The 21100-nt window shown below is 38.5% G+C and overlaps 1 protein-coding gene across 1 annotated transcript in view; it reads left to right on the forward strand.

The window, feature by feature from the left end:
• The window catches only part of RAP2A (RAP2A, member of RAS oncogene family), a 36525-nt gene extending 16559 nt beyond the window's left edge, over nt 1-19966 (forward strand). The window contains exon 2 of the mRNA XM_060080101.1: nt 16223-19966. Coding sequence (XP_059936084.1) covers nt 16223-16460 — 238 coding nt within the window. The 3' untranslated portion in view covers nt 16461-19966. The remainder of the gene's footprint in view (nt 1-16222) is intronic.
• The last annotated feature ends 1134 nt before the right edge of the window (nt 19967-21100 follow it).

Here is a 21100-nt window from a genome sequence, read left to right on the forward strand (position 1 = left end):
CGCAACGGGAGAGGCCACAACAGTGAGAGGCCCGCATACCGCAAAAAGAAAAAGAAAAAAGAAAAAAAAAAGTGGCTCTTGGCAAAAATTATATGGTCCCTCTAGGCGCTTACCTTAAGTTCCCTGTTTTTAGAATTATGTCAATTTCAATCCCATTTTTACTTGTATTTTTGTGATATCCAGTCTGTATAAACAGTCTCTTTCTTTGACTTGGCCAGCGTCCTTCTGTATTACATTTCTGAATTTGGGGCAGCAGATCCTCGTGAACTGGAAATTTTATTCAGTTTAAAAGATGACATCTTTTGGACTTCCCTGGTGGCGCATTGGTTAAGAATCTGCCTGCCATTGCAGGGGACATGGGTTCAAGCCCTGGTCCAGGAAGATCCCACATGCCTCGAAGCAACTAAGCGTGTGCGCCACAGCTACTGAAGCCCGCGTGCCTAGAGCCCATGCTCCGCAACAAGAGAAGCCACCACAATGACAAGCCCACGCACTGCAACTAGAGAAAGCCTGTGCACCGCAAGGAAGACCCAACGCAGCCAAAAATTAATTAATTAATTAACTTTTTTTTAAAAAGGTGACATCTTTTTTACTAAACATGCTAGACTAAAGATGGCTGTGGATTGTTTCACGTGACTCCCAGAGAGAGGTGGGACCTATTTCCCCTCCCCTTGAATCTAGGCCGACCTGTAACTACTTTGACCAAGAATGTATGGTGGGGGCTTCCCTGGTGGCGCAGTGGTTGAGAGTCCGCCTGCCGATGCAGGGGACACGGGTTCATGCCCCGGTCCGGGAAGATCCCACATGCCACGGAGCGGCTGGGCCCGTGAGTCATGGCCACTGAGCCTGCGTGTCCGGAGCCTGTGCTCCGCACCAGGAGAGGCCACAACAGTGAGAGGCCCGCGTACCGCAAAAAAAAAAAAAAAAGTATGGTGGAAGTGATGCTAAGCAAGTTTTGGGCCTAGTCTCTAAGAGGACAAAGCACCTTCCACCGTGGTCTTTTGGAGCCCTGAGCTGCCATATGAGAAGTCCAGCTACTCTCCTGGAGAACACATGAAAAGGCCCTGAGACTGTGTGGAGAGAGAGACGGAGGTACCCTTCCAGCTGTGGCCACCAGCGGGCCAGACCTGAGGTGAAGCCAGCTTTGAGACTCCTCCCAGGCCAGCCCTAGCTGAACACCACTGAGCGAGCCCAGCCAGTGCCACGTGGAGCAGAAGAATCGGCCGCCTGAGCTCTGCCCAAGCTCCTGACTCACACCACCATGAAATCGAACACAATGGTTATGCTAAGCCATTAGTTTGGGGCTGGTTTTTTGTGCAGTAATAGTTACCTGGAACAATAAAACATTTTTAGGCGAACATGTTGATATTTTAGAAATTATTTTGATAAGAGTACTATTGATCCTTCGGATTTCTCGGTTAAGATCTTTAAAGAATGTGTAATGAGGATGAGTGACGAGTGAAAGGATGTACTTTAGCTCTTAAAAAGGTAGCAGATTGACACAGGCATCTACCAACTGCCTTCACACTGTATCTGTCCCATGTCATTTTACCATTCACACCCACATGTGATTAACTGCACTTTGAAGATGATATTTAATTTTATTAGAATATAACATATTAAAGTTTAGTTTCAGCAGAAAAATCTGCATATATGTATATACACTTTGGAACTGCTTGTAATAGTCTGTACTGCCCATCCCCATTCACTCTACCCACAGTGTATATTCTTTCTAAAAGTAGTTGACATATACCATCTAATTTATGTTAAAGAAAGCTTCTTCCATGTATGTATTTGGTGGTCGTCTGCTTCCGTTTTGATATCCAGCACCTGGCACAGAGAAAGCATCCAGTAAATGTTGAATTAGGAATAAAGGTCCCTTCAGTTCATTACCTTATGGATTTTGACCATTTTCTTTCTGAATATCTGGAGAACCCTTATATTGCAAATCACTTTAAGCATTTCGGCACCTAATGGGAAGCATGATAAAGAATAAAAAATAAACAATTCTAGATGGTGTACATCCAAAATGCTTTTTTAGCCTAGTGACCATGGATATGTTTGCATTGTTTCTGTGACATTTTTCACTATGGGCTACATACAAAAACTGTCATATTTGAAGATAATCACTTCGTTGACTCATGCTATTTTGTATGGCTCTGAGCGTCAAGAATTGATTCCAGCACCGGAGATACAGCTACATAAAAAAACATTCATGGCCCTTGCCTTCCTGAGGTCCCAGATCTAACTTTAAAGGTGGCACAGCTGTTTTAAAGCAGAAGCAAGACTTTATCTCAGAACACCTAATTCTCTTCAGTTTTGTTTGGTTTCCGTTTTCTTTTTTATTATCCCACATTGTTTTATAGGACGTGAGAGCCATGGTTCATAAATAGTAACTTGACTTAGCAGTGCTTGGAGCAAGAAGATGAATAGAGTAAGGAAAGATACTTCTGTTCAGAGAAGATGGTAAATTGTCAGCTTCTGATATCAGAGGCAATAGTATCTATCCTGTTTTTCTTACATTGTTCCCATAAGAACTAATGGTCTGTAGAAAGTTAGGTTTGGCCATCCTGCCAGGGAATGGAAGCTGGAGATAGAAAATAAGGTAACTATGTAACAGTTTTTGTTACCATGTAACAATAGTATTTTACAGTATCCATAATACTTCAATGGATAATTCATGTAAACTGCTTAGTGCCGTGTCTGGCACCTCCGAAGCCCTCTACAGATGCTAGCTGTTATTAATAAAGTCATCACCGTCATCTTCCATAATGTAATACCTAAGGATCAGTGATATTTGTTTCACAGATAAGGAACAGGAGGCTCAGAGAGGTCACATGACATATCTGAGGGCGCACAGCCAGACTTTCTAGGTCCACTAAATCCACATCCAGTTCTCTTTAGCCAGTGACCACATTGGGCTTGACCTTGACTGTTAACGTAGAGATAGCCTTTATCAAGTGGTTGTAGAGCCATCACATATTTTTCTTAGGTAGTGGTTTGGGGGGATGGGGAGAGAACCGTGTGCAGGGCTTTAAGATAACTACTGAGGAAGTGGCATATAGGATAGAATAGAGGGGTGAGAAATTGGAGGTGGGACCAGTTAGGAGACTATTGCATAGCTCAGGTATGACTTGTTTTGGAAATGTAAGGGGTTTTGTAGCGGGAATGAAAATGAAGGGACATTTTCTCACATCCAATAATTCTCACCCTGCCTGTCCCCTGTAATCACTACTGTTCCAGACCTATTGTTAACGGTCTCTCATCCCAAACCTGATTACTTTAGAGACTAGTGAAGACTTTTGCTTACCACCCTTTCTCCCTCACTCTCACAGTGACTTCTTATAACTGTTTCTAACTTCTTTTAATTCGCTGTTGACTTGAATCCTGTCAAAATATCGGTAACTCATCATTCTCCATTGGCTGCTGTTGGGCACCATAATCTTTGCCAATAATGATAGTTTCCAGCTCCTTTCTTCATTGTGCATTTGTTTTGTTTTGCCTTTGCCATCTGTCACCTGTTACTTCTCCCGCTTCAATGAGAAAAACCTTATTAATAGACATCCCCAGTCAAACTTATGCCAGTTGAACCAACCAGTTACAGCCTGTCATGCATAATTGATATGCTCGTCCCCTGAGCTGCTTATTGCTGGAGAGAAGAAAAGCTAATTCTGCTGGTCTGATAACCTGCATTTTCTAGAGATTCCGTGTGTTTTTGTGTTTTTAGTTTTGTTTGGTGCTGTTTGTATTTAGTGATTTGGAAATAAATATTTTAAGATCTTACTACAACAGTAGGAAAATACCCCAGGAAAAATACTCTTCTGGTCATAATTTAAAAGTTTCCAAAAAGTCTTAGCTCTTTCTAGCTTTGATACATCTTTAAATCTTCTTCAGTCGGAGGTAACTTTTAAGAAGTACTTGTAACTGAACTTTAACTGTGTATCAGATATATATGAATTTTCATTCATCAACATTTTTGCCAAGAATTTGAAATGAGGGGATGCTGAGAAGATATATCCTATAATTTGATATAAATTTAGATAACAGTTCAAATAACTTGCATTTTCCTGAGCAATTGACTCAATTTAGTCTTTTCAAGTACAACAGTTGGACCTGTTTTTTAATGTAGAGGTTTTTAGATTTCGACTCTCACTATAGATAAAAAGCATGTTTTATGTCTGAAGACCTTTGTTCCTTAGACAGATGAAAGCTATGTGTTTTTCGAATAGGTGTCCAAACTTGAACTTTCCCTGCTATTTAAATTATGTAAGAAGATGCATACTTTGTTGACAGGTTATTTGATGACTGAATATACATTAAAATGCAGATTGAAATTTAACTACACGTTGAAGTATCAAATGTGGACCAACAACTGCTTTCCTCTGCCTTATTTTGGATATCTTGGATATTGTGCTTTTTAAAAAAGGGGGGGGGGGCAGGAATCAACTGGTTTATTCAGATATTTTTGCGATTAGTTTCTAAGTAACAAGGTTTAAGGCTTCCAGTTGCAAACACTTCCTCACATATGACACATTACTGGGGCAGATTATCTTCATTTCTAATAAATAAAAAGCCAGATTGAATGTGGTCATGATTATATTTTCTGTTTCTAACATGGATATTTGAAGTTCTCTGGCATACTGTGGCATCTTGATATGCCTGAAAAGAATTGTGGTCAGATGGATGCAATTTATAGATCTGACGGTGAAGAAAATGTTCAGAGTTATTATCATTTTTATTTCCAAAAACATATACTTTAGTATAGTACTCCTTATGCTTTCAGTCTTTAGCCAGTTTTGAATATAAAATAAACAGCATAGGACGTGGACAGAAATTTAAAATGGATTAGCAGTATTCAGCTGAATAATATACTAACTGATCGATTTTATCATGCACTTTGTGTGACTTGCACCCCATAACCAACATGCATGCTCACTCAGTTTGTCTTGAAGGTTATTTTACCATTTCTATTTCAATGAGGAAATCATTTAGATAATTATCTCATTTATTGATTTTTTCTGTTTCAATTTATTATTTTAGTGATGTATAACTTTTATGTGGTGAAGTACATAAATTAAGATTAGACAGATAGATGTGTACTCCAGGTAGCCAAGTCCCAGATGAAGATGTGGGACAAACATTTCAAGCAACACAGCAGGTTCCCTCATGTTTCATCCCTGTCACTTCCATGCTCAAAGACCAGCACAGATTAGTTTTGTCTGTTATTAAGCTTCTGGCCTTTATCATTCAACATCCTCTTTGTCAGATTCATCCATGTTGCTTGTAGCAGTAGCTGATTCTTCACTGAGGTACAGTAGTCCCCTTGTATGTAGTCCTCTTGTATGATTTCATTATTTATTCTGTTGATAAGTATTTGGGTAGTTTCTAGATCAGGGCTATCATGAGTAACACTACTGTGAACATTCTAGTACATATCTTTTGGTGCATATATGTACACTGTCCCTTGGTAGTAGAATTCTACCTTGGAGTAGAATTATTGGGTCATAAATGCATAGGCTCAGCATTAGTAAATACAGTTCCTTGAACAACATGGATTTGAACTGTACAGGTTCACTTATATGCAGATATTTTTCAAAACTAAATTACTGCAGTGCCACACAGTCCATGGTTTGTTGAAGCCATAGTTAGTTGTGGAGGAACCATGGATACGGAGGGCCAACTATAAGCTATATGCAGATTAACCCCCAGGTTGTTAAAGGGTCAACTGTTCTGCCAAATGATTTTCCAAAGTAGTTGTACTGATTTACTCTTCGCACAATAAGAGTTTCAGTTGTTCCACATCCTGGTCAACATTTGATATAGTCAGTCTTTTAAAATTTTAGCTTATCTGATAAGATTTTAGTGGTACCTCATTTTGATTTTAGTTTTTATTTCCCTGGTGTATAATGATGAACACCTTTTTGTATGCTTAACGACTATTTGCATATCTTCTTTTAAAAAATACCTGCTCAAGTGTTTTGTCCACTTAAAAATTGTATTGTCTTACATTTTGTAGAAATTCTTTATGCATTTTGGATAGAAGTCCTTTGTCAGATATATGTATTGCAGACACCTTTTCCCAATCTTGCCTTACCTTTTGACTTGCTTAATAGTTTCTTTTAATGAGCATAAATTCTTAATTTTAATGAAGTCTACTTTATTAATCTTTTATGGTTCTTTTCTGTGTCCTAATTAATATATCTTTGTCCACTCTAAGGTTATGAAGATTCATCCTCCATATTTCTTTCTAGAAGGTATATTTACTTTCATTCTATGATTCATCTGTAATTTGTGTTAGTGGTGTAAGATGGGGGGGTGGTTCAAGGTTTTTTTGGGTTTTGTTTTCTGGGTTTTATCCACATATGACTATCCAGTTGACCTAGTGCTATTTATTTAAGAGACCATTTCCCCAATGAATTGTAGATGCACCTTTGTCATAAATCAGGCAAATCTATATGTGTAGGTCTGTTTCTAGACCCTCTATTCTATTCCATTTTTCTATTTCTTCTTATGTGTAAACCACACCGTCTTAATTATTATAGCTTTATAAGTCTTGATATCTGGTTTCTAATACTCAAGCTTTGTTTTAATTCTTCAGATTTACTTTGGCTATTCTAGTTATTTTGCTTTTCCATAGAATTCTTTGCATTTCCAAAAATCATCTGTCAGTTACCCCACACGCACAAAATTATCAAAAACCTGTCGGGCTTCCCTGGTGGCGCAGTGGTTGAGAGTCCGCCTGCTGATGCAGGGGACACAGGTTTGTGCCCCGGTCCGGGAAGATCCCACATGCTGCGGAGCGGCTGGGCCCGTGAGCCATGGCCGCTGAGCCTGTGCTTCCGGAGCCTGTGCTCCGCAATGGGAGAGGCCACAACAGTGAGAGGCCCACGTACTGCAAAAAAAAAAAAAAAAAAAAAAAAAAAAAACGAGTAAAAGCAATAGTTTACCTGTGAATCTTACTGATTTCTCTTTTTTGTCAGACAACTACCTGCTGTCTTCTTCGACCAGTCCATTATCATGTCTTTGTTGGTGCTGCGTCCGAAATATATTTTAAGTTTTATTTCTTAATACTATCATTGCCATCATCCCAATTCAAGTCATCATTGACTTTTGCCTGGAACAGTACAATCATCTCCTGTCTTCCTGCTACTATTGTGCCCCTAAAGAACATTTTCTGTACATTAACCACACTGATCTCTTAACACATAGACCACCTAATTTTTTTTTGTTAAAAGACCTTCAGTGACTTTCTCCTATTCTTAAAATAGTGGCCATAGGTCCTTCTTCAATCATCCCTCATGCTTTTCTCCCCCCTTGCTCTTTACGCTGTAATCGTTCCAGTCTCCTTTTTGTTCCCTGAATGAGCCTAGCACTCTTCTACAACCTATCCTTTTATTTTCTTCTGGCTAAAATGTTTGATTCCTGGTTTTCTCCCATGGCTGACTCAACTCTCAGTCTTCAAGTTTCTGCTTAGAATTCATCTCCCAGAGATGCCTTCTTTGATCACCTCATGTAATATTGGCCTGCCCAAGTTACTGTACATTAATCAATATTGGTTTTCTTTGAAACTGCTATCACAGTCTTTAGTTACATTGGTTGTTTGTTTATAGTGTTACCTTCAACTTGAGAGTAAACTCCAAGGATTTTATTTGTCTTATATCTCCAGTCCTTCACACAATGCCTAGTAGATACTCAAGAAATAAATTAATGAAAACCTATGAACCCCAAATTCTTAATGATATAAAATGTAGATAAGAGTTCAGACAAATGAGCTATTTATAAAAGGAAGATTTTAAAAGAGATGAAATTTGACCTAAATTTCGAATGGTAGTTAGAATTTTGATTGGTAGGGACTTCTATTGTTAGAGGACCATCAAGAACAAGGAAACAGAATTTAGAACAGAAGATTCTCTTTGGAAAGTTGTAGGAGATAAAGTTGAATTAGATATGAAGGGCTAGAGTTTGGAAACCTGAAGAAGCTAAACAGAGGGGTTTAGGTATAAAATGATCAGTAGTGGAGAGCTGTTATCACCCCCTGAGAAGAGGAGCATGAATGACATCATATAAGTAAATTTTTTGAAGGAATTGGTGCATTTCATCTAAGTTTTTATTTCAGGAGCATATTCTCTTTCATGTCTGTAGGGTGTGTAGTAAGTTTCCTCTTTCTGGTATTGTTAATTTGTGTCATCTTTTTTTCTTGATCAATCTGGCTAAAAGTTTATCAGTTTTATTGGTCTTTTCAGAGAACTAGATTTTTAATTTTGTTGATTTTCTATATTGTTTTTCTGTTTTCAATTTCTTTTATTTTTGTTCTTTATTATTTCATCCTTCTGCTTAATTTGGATTTATTTTGTGCTTTTTCTAGTTTCTTAAGGTAGTAGCACAGATCATTGGTTTAAGACCTTTCTTCTTTTCAAATATAAACATTTAATGCTATAATTTCTCTCTGTGCAGTGCTTTAACTACATCCCACAGATTTTGATATGTTCTATTTTCATTTTCATTCAAATAAGTGTTTTCTTATTTTTTTAATGATGTCTTCTTTGACCCATGGATTATTTTGAAGTATATGGTTCCGTTTCTAAATATCTGGAGATTTTTCTTGATATCTTTTTGTTACTGATTTCTAGTTTAATTCCACTATGGTCTGAGAATATATTTTGTATCATTTCAGCTCTTTTACATTTGCTACAGTTTTTATAGCCAAAGATATGGTCTGTCTTAGTGAATATTGCAGGGGCACTTGACAAGAATATGTATTCTGCTTTTATGGTGTAGAGTGTTCTATAAATATTAATTAGATAAAGTTGGTTGATATCCTTCTGCATTGCTACACAGTTCTCACAGTTGGGGTCATCTTCCTAGTATAGTGGGCAGAGAAAAAAGAAGGAAAAAAACTAAAGATTTCTCTCATTCTCTTTGGACCTTAAGGAGCCCTTTTTTCAGTTCCTCTAACCAGGAATTTCTAATGAAGTCTTAGCTGTTGGCATTGCCCACTACCCCAGCTCTGCTAGGGGCCCACTGTAGGTGAGTTGTGAAAGGAAAAACAAGAAAAAAGGGAGGTTTTGGCTTCCCTGGTGGCTCAGTGGTTAAGAATCCTCCTGCCAATGCAGGGGACACGGGTTTGAGCCCTGGTCCAGGAAGATCCCACATGCCGCGGAGCAGCTAAGCCCAAGCACCTCTACTGAGCCTGCGCTCTAGAGCCCACGAGCCACAGCTACTGAGCCTGTGAGCCACAACTACTGAGCCCGCCTGCCACAACGACTGAAGCCCGCACACCTAGAGCCCATGCTCCGCAACAAGGAGAAGCCACCACAATGAGAAGCATGCACACTGCAATGAAGAGTAGCCCCCACTCGCTGCAGCTAGAGAAAGCCCACGTACAACAATGAAAACCCAACACAACCAAAAATAAAATAAATAAATTTATTTATTTTTTAAACCTAAAAAAAAAAAGAAAAGAAAAGAAAAAAGGGAGGTTTCCCCACCCACACAAAAAATCCAGCTCACAGAGATCCCTTTACCCTGATCTTCTGGGTAGAAAGACAGAATTTCTCCCATAGTTCTGGCTGAGTGCATATCACTGAGTGCCCACCCTCAGCTCAAGGCCACAAGAGAAAAGAGGAAAAACTAGGAAATTCAACCTCCATATGGCTCTTCTCTCTAAGAATTGGCTCTCCTCCCCAATCTGCCTGCTTTTCTTTACTTTTCAGAGTTGTTTGGTAGTTGCTGTTTGTATTTTGTCCTGAGTTTTTACCTGTGATTAGTGGGATATAAAGACTAGTGGACTTAAGCCAACTTGGCTACCCTAGTCCTCAAGTAGCTCTTTTTAAAAGACTTTATTTCTTGGACTTCCCTGGTAACGCAGTGGTTAAGAATCCGCCTGCCAATGCAGGCGACACGGGTTGGATCCCTGCTCCGGGAAGATCCCACATGCCGTGGAGCAACTAAGCCCGTGCGCCGCAACTACTGAGCCTACGCTCTAGAGCCTGCGTGCCGCAACTACTGAGCCCGCGTGCTGCAACTACTGAAGCCCACAAGCCTAGAGCCCATGCTCCGCAACAAGAGAAGCCACCGCAATGAGAAGCCCGCGCACCGCAACAAAGAGTAGCCCCCACTCGCCGCAACCAGAGAAAAGCCAACACGCCGCAACGAAGACCCAACACAGCCAGAAAAATAAATAAATAAATAATAAAATAACAGAATAAAAAAAAAAGACTATTTCTTCAGAGTACTTTAAGGTTCACAGCAAAATTGAGGTGATGCGGAGATTTCCTGTATAGCCCCTGAGCCTACCCGTGCATAGCCTTTCCCATAAGCAATATCCCCCACCAGAGTGGTACGTTGGTTAAACTGATGAACCTACACTGACGCATCATAATCATCCAAAGTCAGTAGTTTACCTTAGTACACTCTTGGTGGTGTACGTTGTGTGGATTTGGGCAAATGTTCAATAGCATGTGTTCATCATGGTGGTATCAGAAAGAGTATTTTCACTGCCCTGAAGATCCTCTGTGCTCCACCTCTTCACCCCTTCCTCCCCACCCCCACCAACTCCTGGCAACCACTCATCTTTTAACTGTCTCCATAGTTTTGCCTTTTCCAAAATGTCGTATAATTGAAACCATACAGTATGTAGCCATTTCAGATTGGTTTCCTTCACTTAATGCGCCTTTAAGTTTCCTACCTGCCTTTTCATGGCTTGATAGGTCATTTCTTGTTAACACTGAATGATATTTCATTGTCTGGATGTACCACAGCTTATCCATTCACCTACTGAAGGATATCTTGGTTGCTTCCAAGTTTTGGCAGTTATGAATAAAGCTGCTATGTACATCCATGTGCAGGTTTTGTATATTCATAATTACTCACTTTTGGGGGTAACTACCAAGGACTGCTGGATTGTATGATAAGAGTATGTGTAGTTTTCTAAGAAACCACTAAACTGTCCTCCAGTGGCTGTACCATTTTGCATTCCCACCAGGAATGAATGAGAGTTCCTGTTGCTCCTGTCTATCATTTGGTGTTGTCAGTGTTCTAGATTTTGTCCGTTTTAGTAGGTGTGTAGTGGTATCTCTGTTTTAATTTGAATTTCTCTGACAAAATATGATGTGCAGCATCTTTTCACTTGCTTATTTGCCATCTGTATATCTTCTTCATTGAGATGTCTGTTAAGGTCTTTCGCCCATTTTTAAAATTGGGTTGTTTGTTTCTTGTTGAGTTTTAAGACTTCTTTGTATATTTTGGATAACAATCCTTTATCAGATGTCTTTTGCAAATATTTTCTCCCTCAAATGGTTTTTTAATACAACATTCAAAATGCCTGAGTTGCATTGTCCTGATCAATTGGTCCCTCACCATCAAACTGTTCTTCTGATACAGTGTCAGCTCTTAATTTCTATTAAAACAGATTATTTTTATCTACATTGGTTTGGAGTATCCGTGATAGTTTTGAGTATCTTTTTAGTGTTATTATGCTCCTAACTTAATTTTTACATTACATTTACAAATTTCTCTCTGTTCTTCAGTATGCAGTCTGAAACCAAGAGAAAGTTGCAGCATAGAATTGTGGTTTCCTTTCATTACTCGAGCTAAATTACCAGAAGTGCTCTTTTAAGATGAAATATTTAGTCACCTCAAAACAAATCAGTTTAGAGGAAGACGGAAGCCTTATTTAGCTTATGTTTTCCATCCTTACGAGAAGTATTGATGTTTTATGCTGGCAGGCTGTGGTAGGAGCCTTCAACTCCTACCCCAAAACCGTTCTCTTTCTCCAGAACTGCTATAATACTTTATTGAAAGATTAAAAATATCAATCCCAAGGGTGGGGAAACAGGCAGTCTTGAGCACTGTTGGTTGTAGTATAAATTTCTGCATGTCAGTTGAGATTACATGTATGTGTGCATGGCAATCTGGTTATCTAATCTAGAAATGTGATTTTTCTGGTTTAAATGGTATGCCATACACACACACACACACACACACATTATGCATACCTTTGAGAAAGAAGTTATACCTCTAGGTGTAGTTCATCAGATTGCTGTTTTTTGGTGAAAAAAATGACTAGAGGGGAATTCTCCATGCACAAATGGAGGAGTCATTAAATTACGGTATGTTTATCGTGGAGACTATAAAACGGAATACTGTTTAGCCATTAATATGATGTATATCACTTATTGATATACAAAGTCCATGATAAGTGAAAATCGAAGCTGGTATAATCTCCTTTCATAAAAATTTACATTTATATAGATATGTATAGGAAAATAGTGAAACGAAATACACCAAAATAGTTATAGCAATTATTCTCATAGAGGTGAGATTAAGAATGTTTTTCAATTTCCTTTTTACCTATTTAAATATTGCCATGGTTTTTTTTAAATCATTATGTGTTACTTATTTGACCAGGGAGCTGGAGGAGAAAAGATTTCTATGTTCTCAAGCGTAAAAGGAGGGACAAGGTGTTACAGATCACAGCTCATTAGATAGCGATCAACTTTTTAGCACTGACTTTTTAACACTAACACTTAACAGAACTGACAGGAAGGACAAAATGGGTGGCCTGAGATATGATTTCCACGTCACTAAAGAGGTTGAAATATAACCATTTGGTAAGGTTGTCATGGAAATGATTAAAGCATCAGGTATTCTGACATTTTGCCTTGAGACCCGCTTGGTAGGTGAGATTTTTAACAACGGGTGGAAGGTTGAACAAGGGGACCTTGTAAGTAAAAATCTTTCCGATTCTCATTGCTGAATTTAAAGAGAATTGTATTTCAACCTGCTCTTGAAAAAGTGACTGAGAAGACAGCAACCTGGTCAAATTCACGTGAAGCATAGCCTTCTTTCAATATGCTACAATGCAACACCCTCAAAAGGAAGTTAAAGGAACTGAGTGTAGTGCTATCTGTCTACAGCTTATCATTGGTGAATAAATGCAGGGATGAAGGAATTGATCCTGGACTTGCGACAGTATAAAACCATGAACTATGCACATACAGTATTGTTTGGGGTCACAACGTAGTAGATCAGGTGAGTGATTCCTAAGCCCTGCTGAACCTCACAATTGGTCTTCAGAACTTATATATCTAGATAGGTATTTTTTAATAGGGTCTTGAGTCCTGATCCCACAAATTCAGATTCAGTAGCTCTGGAGTTGGGCCTGGGAATCAGTATTTTTAATTCTCAAGCTATTTTGGTGATCAGCCAAGTTTAGACACAACCAGAATAAAATATACATACACATATACCCATATCAAGACAGTTACATAAAGACTGTTGACAAACATCAAATGCTTTGAACTATTCATATTTATAAAGCTGCCTTCACTGAGAAGCCATCCACATTCTACAGTTAAGTGATACTCATGCCAGTATTTTTTTTTTTGATGAGAACTCTTGAGATTTACTCTCCTAATTTTCATATATAACATACAGCAGTGTTAAATTATATTTATCATGTTGTACATTACATCCGTAGTGCTTATTTATTTCATAACTGGAAGTCTGTACCTTTTGCCCACCTTCATCTAATTCCCCCTCCCTCAGCCCCCCTCCTCTGGTAACCACAAATCTGATCTCTTTTTCTGTAAGTTTGTTTGGTTTTTTTCATTTTACAACTTTATTGGAGTATAATTGCTTTACAATGGTGTGTTAGTTTCTGCTTTATAACAAAGTGAATCAGCTATACGTATACATATATCCCCATATCCCCTCCCTCTTGCATCTCCCTCCCACCCTCCCTATCCCACCCCTCCAGGCGATCACAAAGCACCAAGCTGATCTCCCTGTGCTATGCGGCTGCTTCCCCCACTAGCTGTCTACCTTACATTTGGTAGTGTATATATGTCCATGCCTCTCTCTCCATGCCAGTATTTCTGATGTTTCATTCAATACCTTAAGCAGAGCTGCTCAAAAGAACTAATTTTATTTATTAATATATTATGTAATCATGCTCATGATACAGTAAACAACACGAACATTCATGTTAATAAAACAAGAGTTCTCAGAATATAAACAAAAATAAAAGTGAGATGCAGAAGCCACCATATGATCCTGCTCTCAAAGGAAACATCAAGGAAGTTATGCTGAAGCTGATGAGAAACCAGCTGCTGTTTAAGACGTGGACAGCGTGGTACTCTGCTCTTGACGTTAACAATAATACATAAATCAAATATTTTCGGAATTTTGCTCACCTTTGTTCCCAAGTGATGTGTTTAGAAAAGGGAAAAAATGAAGACAACTCACGAAACTATTATAAATATAGAGCATGAAATGCAAGTACCACCGTCACCTGCCAACCAAGCACCTAGTCTTCCTAGATAATCCAGTTGGCCCTGTCACAGACATCACGTTTGTCTTCTGAGGCCACTTTTGCCACCCAGGTTCCAAAGTTCTGTTTAGCCTGAAATGAACAGGTTTCCTGTGCTGCAGGGTTTCTGGCTGCAGGAGTGGCAGGAGGCTATACAGATGGGCCCCCAGCCATCACACACACTCGCACCAGCTTTCACACTGCCTGGCCTGAGTCCTGCCTGGCATGCTCTTCCCCAGATACCTGCCTGGCAAACTCCCTTACACCTTTGCTCTCATGCCACCATCCCCACCAAGGCCTACCCTGCTCATCGGGTTTAAAGTAGCGCCTGTGCTCCCTGTTCTGCAGTTTTTTTCCATCGCACTTAACACCATTCAGTAAACCAATAATTTACGTATTTACTTAGGTGTATTATCGATGACCGTCTCCTCTCCTAGACTCTAGGGCAGAGCTCTTTGTTTTATTCACTGATGTATCATAAGTGCCTAGAATAGTATCTAGCACATAGTAGGCCCTTATCAGATAAACGTGTTAAATGGATGAAGAAATATACAACACATTGATTGCTTATCACCAGTTATTTACGCAGCAGCAGGCAGTTCTCCGTAGAGCCTTCAGTGCTTGCATAGCTCAAAGCATCCCACGTTTCCGGTTTTAACAGTGGCGTCAGTGAGATGGAGCTGCCGGGGCCCCGAGTGCATCTCCACCTTCCTGGGAGGAGGAGTGCACTGCACCCGCTCCACTCGCCAAGTCGGAAAGCTCTGCCGCCTGGGGCCTTCGCCCCACTGAATCTGACAAGGTTACCCCTGCACGTTGGGCTTACTCCTGAGGCGTCCATCCGCGTCTCTTGTGAAGCTCAGCCTGTTGGGTGCTGCCCTTAGAGCAGTGCTGGGCTCTCAGCAGTCACTCAGTAAGTGATACGTGTCGTCTTGGGAGTGACCTGCTGTGTCTGTGCTGACTTTCAACTTCAGGGCTTAAGAACCCCTTAGAAATTCGCTAGTCCAGCTCATTTTATAGTCCAAGAAACCACGGAACATAGATATTAAGTTAATTTTCTAAATTCACAGCACTGGCGAGAGGCAGTTCTAGAACTGGAGTCCTGGTCTGGGTGTTTTGGGTTTGCTTGTTAATGTACCGTATAGCCACAGTGGAGAGCAGGACCACTTTCCTCACAGCCTCACTTTATTCTGTCAAGCTCATCCTTTGCTGCTTTCCCTTTTCTTTTTCACTCATCCTCCTAAAGGAGGATCCAGGTTTCTCCAGAGCTTCCCTCCACACAGAGGACCAATTCTGTCATCCCAACCTTGTTTAAGTCCTTGTCAGGATGAAAAGAACCGTGATTGTCTTTCAACAGGCTAATCTATAACAGTTTGTATAAAGGGATAGAGTGTAGTTGTGTTTGGTGGGTTTCATCCTAATGAGTTCTACTAGGTTTTTTCTTATTTAGGAACTATTAGAACATGATCAGTTGTGTATACTTCTAGAACATAGTAAAATGCTGAAATTATATAAAATTATAAATTATTCGTTTAGTCACAAGAGCTATTACCTCATCTGAATTTTTGTAAGCATCTCTTATAATGAAAAGAGTTTAAATTAATCCATATAAAGGGATTTATTCTGAGATTCTGAGAATAATTTTCCAAGTATATCTAGAAAGGTAAATTGATTTTAAAAGATGTATAATTGATTAATTTAAAACATCATTTTGAAAAACCCATTTATCACCTACCATGAGAGCTGCTTCTAAATGCCTTTCTGGCAAATGTCAAACCAACTGGAGCAAATAATTTTTCATGTAACTAAAAAGTATATTTGTAGTAAAATATAGTGAAAAAAGAGAAAATACACTTTACCTGTTTAACTTTGTGCTAACTTCAATATCTGTGTGTTTTGTTTCTTCTCTCGTAGGTATGAGAAAGTGCCAGTCATCTTGGTGGGGAACAAAGTAGATCTGGAAAGTGAGAGAGAAGTGTCCTCCAGTGAAGGCAGAGCCCTTGCAGAAGAGTGGGGTTGCCCCTTCATGGAGACGTCTGCCAAGAGTAAAACAATGGTGGACGAACTCTTCGCAGAAATCGTGAGGCAAATGAACTATGCCGCGCAGCCCGACAAGGATGACCCGTGCTGTTCTGCATGTAACATCCAGTAGCATTCACACGTGGCTGTCCTGGTCAGGAGCTGCCCTGAATCGTAGGCGATACCCACCTCGTCTGCTCAGCAGTGGAGCTTGCAGGATGTGTGGTGTGAACCTCCAGTGAAATAGCAGTCCTTGTTCAGAGTGGAGCAGTGACGGTCGGTTGATGTCTCTGAGTAACGTGGGTTCAGTAACTCCAGTCTTCACCGTGGTCCTCAGTCTTCTCTAGGCACCTGCAGCTTCAGGCATAGCCAAGTCGATCTACAGAGTGTTCTCCTTTGAAAGCTATCATGGCATGGTCACCGAGTTGACAGAAGCAACTATGGTGTATGTTAAAAATAATCATGGGCAAGAAACCAGAAGAATTCCTGTGACCACTTACAATTAAAATATTTTGTCTTCTGTTAAAAAAAAAATTAAGTAAAGGAGAAATATTTTCCTACAAGAGTACTGAATTTCAGGAACTGAGATAGTGCTTCTAACCAATGTATCACGTCAAGTAAGTTAACAACAGCTGACCTGCCAACAGCATTACAGGGAGAGATTCTTTGCTCAGCTGACATATTTGTTTTTCAAAATCGATGCTTAATGGTAGATGTTATCCTAATTTGTGACACGGAACTAACTCACACATCGGTCCTTGATAGAGCAAAAGTCACAACGGGTTGTGTAAAAATACAGCCTAGTGTTAGAATGTGTCATCACCTGCTTTGCCCAGAAAGTGGAGACTCTTACAAGGGTTTGAGCCGAATTAAAACCCCAAACCTACCCTCTGTTAACTAAGCAGGGATGGTCTTTATTACTTTACTGAACAAGAAGGAAGCAACTGTGACGGAAAGAGATTGTGTAGCCTTACTAATGAGAAGTGTTCTAGTAGGTTAACTAGTACCATCATGTAAGGAAAACGAAGCCATGTTGCATCCACATGTTCCCGTTTGCAGAAACCTCACAGGACAGTACAGATATCTTGCATTTTTATGTTCGTTAAAGCAGCAAATTCCTTCTTGCCTTTAAGGGCTATGGTTGTGGTGTGATTCTTGGCTAACCTGCTTTCGAAATCAAGTTTTCTATAGCAGAGCTTTATCGCAGGCATTTAAAAAGTTGAATAACCATGAGAAATGATTTGGGCTTAAAAGTAGAACATAAATTATAGAGTGGAAGTTAAGAGACAAAAAAAAAAAAAAACTTTAATTTTCCTGGAGAATTATATAAAGATTTTCTTATAACAATTTTGCCCTGATTACTGAAGTGGCAAATAAAGCTAGAGTGAATATTTTGTTTTGAAAAGGTGCTCAAGTTCTGACATTTTTGGTTTTCATAGCCGTAAAGTATTTATCATTTGCATGACTAAAGGCACATGAAAAACCTATTCATAAGTTTTACAATCAAGTGCAGAAGGGTTTTCAACTAACTTCAGAGTTACAAATGCTGAAGAGAGTATCTTGAGCTGATCCTCTGGAGATAAATTTGGCCTTCAGAACTTCAGTATCACTGAGCCTGTGATATACATACCGCCCCACATTTTGTTGGTTTCACGCTGTTGTGCAAGTAAGCTCGGGTCTTACGTGTGTAACTGAGCGAAGAGTGTATGTTTGCGTGTGCATGTGTGTTCATTGTTCCTGTGAATTTGGCACAAGTCAGAGATAATTGCCTATAATGAGAATCTGTACTGCAGAATATAGTGTATCAAAACCATTTTTTTCTTTTAAATTATTTGTTTTTATACATTATTGAAATCATTGGTAGCCCCCCAAGTGTTTAGTAACCTGACATTAAGGTTAGAGGAGAGAAAAAAGGTGGATAGTCCTTTTCACAGATGAGAAAACAGATCTGTGGGTAAAACCAGGCCGTGGTTGTCAGAAGTCTTTGAATTGTGAATATTTGCATTCTTCAATATAGTTTTTTTTTATGATCCCCAATTATGAAGCACCTTGTTTATAGGACAGAAAGTTCTAACCAATTTTATTGAAATAAATTTCATCACGTAAAAGGTGATTTGACTCAATCACGTAGAGAAATCAAAGATTCAAGAAGTATGATTTTATCAACTGAATTAGAGATATTTGTTAGTGCACTGTTTGAGTTTTGAAGCCTGTAACTTCTAAGAACGATTCTGTTTTTAGAATTCCATATTTGGTAGCAATTTATGGCAACAGATTACATATTAAAAACACCTATAAAGATTCTACAGTTTTACATTGTGGATTGCTATGCAGACAAGAAAAATAAGTTAAATAATATGAAAGGTATGGCAAGATATAAGGTGGAAAAGGTTATCTAAAAATTTGGGTTGTAGTTAGACGTGTTTGTCAGACAATAAGGTGGTTTTTTACTGTAAAGATGTTAATAACTGATTTGGCTGCCTGATCAGTGTTTCCACACAGCCCTGAATATTTAGTGACAAAGCATCAAAGATACACAGAAATGTGGAAACACTTTTGTGCTCTTACTGTTGGTATTTCATCTGGTATGGATATAACTCAGCTTGAATGAATGTGTTTGTTGAGATGTTAATACAAAGCTTAAGAACAGGAAGATGAAATTTGTTGGCACATGAAATAATAGTGGCTAAAAGTTGGTGACCTTGGGTCGCTATTTATTTTATGCCCTGATCAGACTAGCAACTAGATAAGTGAAAGTTTTTCTAACATGCCTTAAAAATGTTATGGTTTGATCCAAAGACCCACTTTTTCTTTAGCTACTATGATGATAAGGTTTTCTTTTTTTTTTCTGTTTCATCTCGTTTTACTTTTCTACAAAGGCAGCATTTTTTAAGTTTTTTCGTTCTATATTGCAACTTTTTTTTTTTTTGGTTATTTTAAGCTGTGATAGTGATGGTAACTGATGCCTTTCATTTTGTTCAACTTATACAAAACAAGCCAGCATCTGATCAAAAGTATTACATAAAATCTTCCTTAAACTATTGAAAGGTGCTTTGATGATTTTCTCCTTTGGTTTGTAGAATTAGGACTGAAATTTTGACTCTGATCGCTACAGTTGCCATCACTTTTCTGTGGTAAAACTACTGATATTTGCTCTTCTGTATAAAGAAATGTTGCCTAAGGGTGTCTGCTGTTTGTTTTCAGGAGTTGCCCGCTGGGGGTATTGTCTATATGTATGAATATGAAAGTGCTTATTTTGCTTGTTGCCATTGGTTTTTTGTTTGTTTTGTAGTTTTTTGTTCTTCTCAGTAGTCTTGTGTTAGCACTTGGGTAAGCTTTAATTGTCTCCTTAGCCAATCAAATGTTAAAGACTGGGGGGGTCTTTTTTTTTTTTTTTTTTAACGTGTCATTGTGCATCTCTTAAATCTTGATCAGGGTTTCAAGAATGACTGCAGTGGGTTTTGGAAACAGACTTATCCTTATTGATTTGGGATTTCCCAGAGATAAATATAGTTCACAGTTAATTGTTGAGCTCTAATACAACTGACCATTTAAAATTGAACAACAGTTTATTGTTTTGTAACAATGTCAGTTGTTAAACCTTGACATTTCAATTAAAACATGAATTGTAGTTATAACTCAATGCAAATTCAACAGTTGTATTTGGAGTTAAATTATTTTAACAAATAAATTTATTTAATGAAATTACCTCTGGGTTTGGGTTTTTTTTGGTTCTTGTTGTTTTGTACATGTTCATGAGTGAAACGTATTTAATGTATTTTTTCAAAAAAAACCTAAAAATTGCCATAGAATGAATTTAATACTCTTCTTATAGAAATAGTCAAGCTGAATTAAATTGAATTAAATTCATCATGTAAAAAGGGAGGTTAGTAGATCATTTTCACACCATTTAAAAATTAAAATAACATGAGAAAGATTTTTAAATCAGTAATTTCAAATATAAAGTTATCTTCATAAATGGTATTTTATATTTTTGATGATAGCTGGCTAATTTGAAATCTCAATGCTCTTGTGCAGAATTGTTCTAGATAATTAACATTAATTAGCTGTTGCTTTGTAGCCCTGCTAGTATCACTAAAATGTATCAGTGTCCTTCTAGTCATGGCTTGGGGCTGTCTTTGTTTAGGTCTTGTGGATTTTAAGGTACCAGAAGCTGGAGGTTGCTGTTTAGTGGGGCTGTAGGGCCTGCTTGTTCTATATACGGCCCTGTTAATGTTGACAGATGCTGTTAATTATATACAGCCTTCAGCTGCTCTGATAAGGAGCCCATTCATTCCCTAAGCCAATTTAAACTGTGCCTTTTGGTCATGTTGCCTTCAAACTCTGTTGAAATTTCCTGGCAACATTCCACCAGTTTAGAAGCCTCATTGTTTTGGATTATAAGAATAATTTGAATGAATATAACAGAGGCACTGTAGACAGAATCTCAAATATTTAAAGGAAAACATGCCTATATTTTAGTAAAATAAATATCTACTGGTTGGCTTCATAATCTCATTTGAAACATTTGTAAAGTATTTAAGCCTATCAAAGTCTAATTTCAGTTGGGAGAATTTCTTTGCGGCTGGAAAATAGTATTTTGAAATTCTCACAAGTTGTACCATTTATTGATTGTTAGAGGTTCATGAATAAAAATATAAATAGCTGAAGGAATAAACTGCCACCAATTGGGAACCCATCTGACCTCTGGGACCTGTGAAGCAGAGAAAATTGTCACACACTCCCTAAAAAAGCTGCTAACCTCTTATTTTT

This window comes from Mesoplodon densirostris, chromosome 17, assembly GCF_025265405.1.
Source record: "Mesoplodon densirostris isolate mMesDen1 chromosome 17, mMesDen1 primary haplotype, whole genome shotgun sequence".
In the NCBI taxonomy this organism is placed as follows: Eukaryota; Metazoa; Chordata; class Mammalia; order Artiodactyla; family Ziphiidae; genus Mesoplodon; species Mesoplodon densirostris.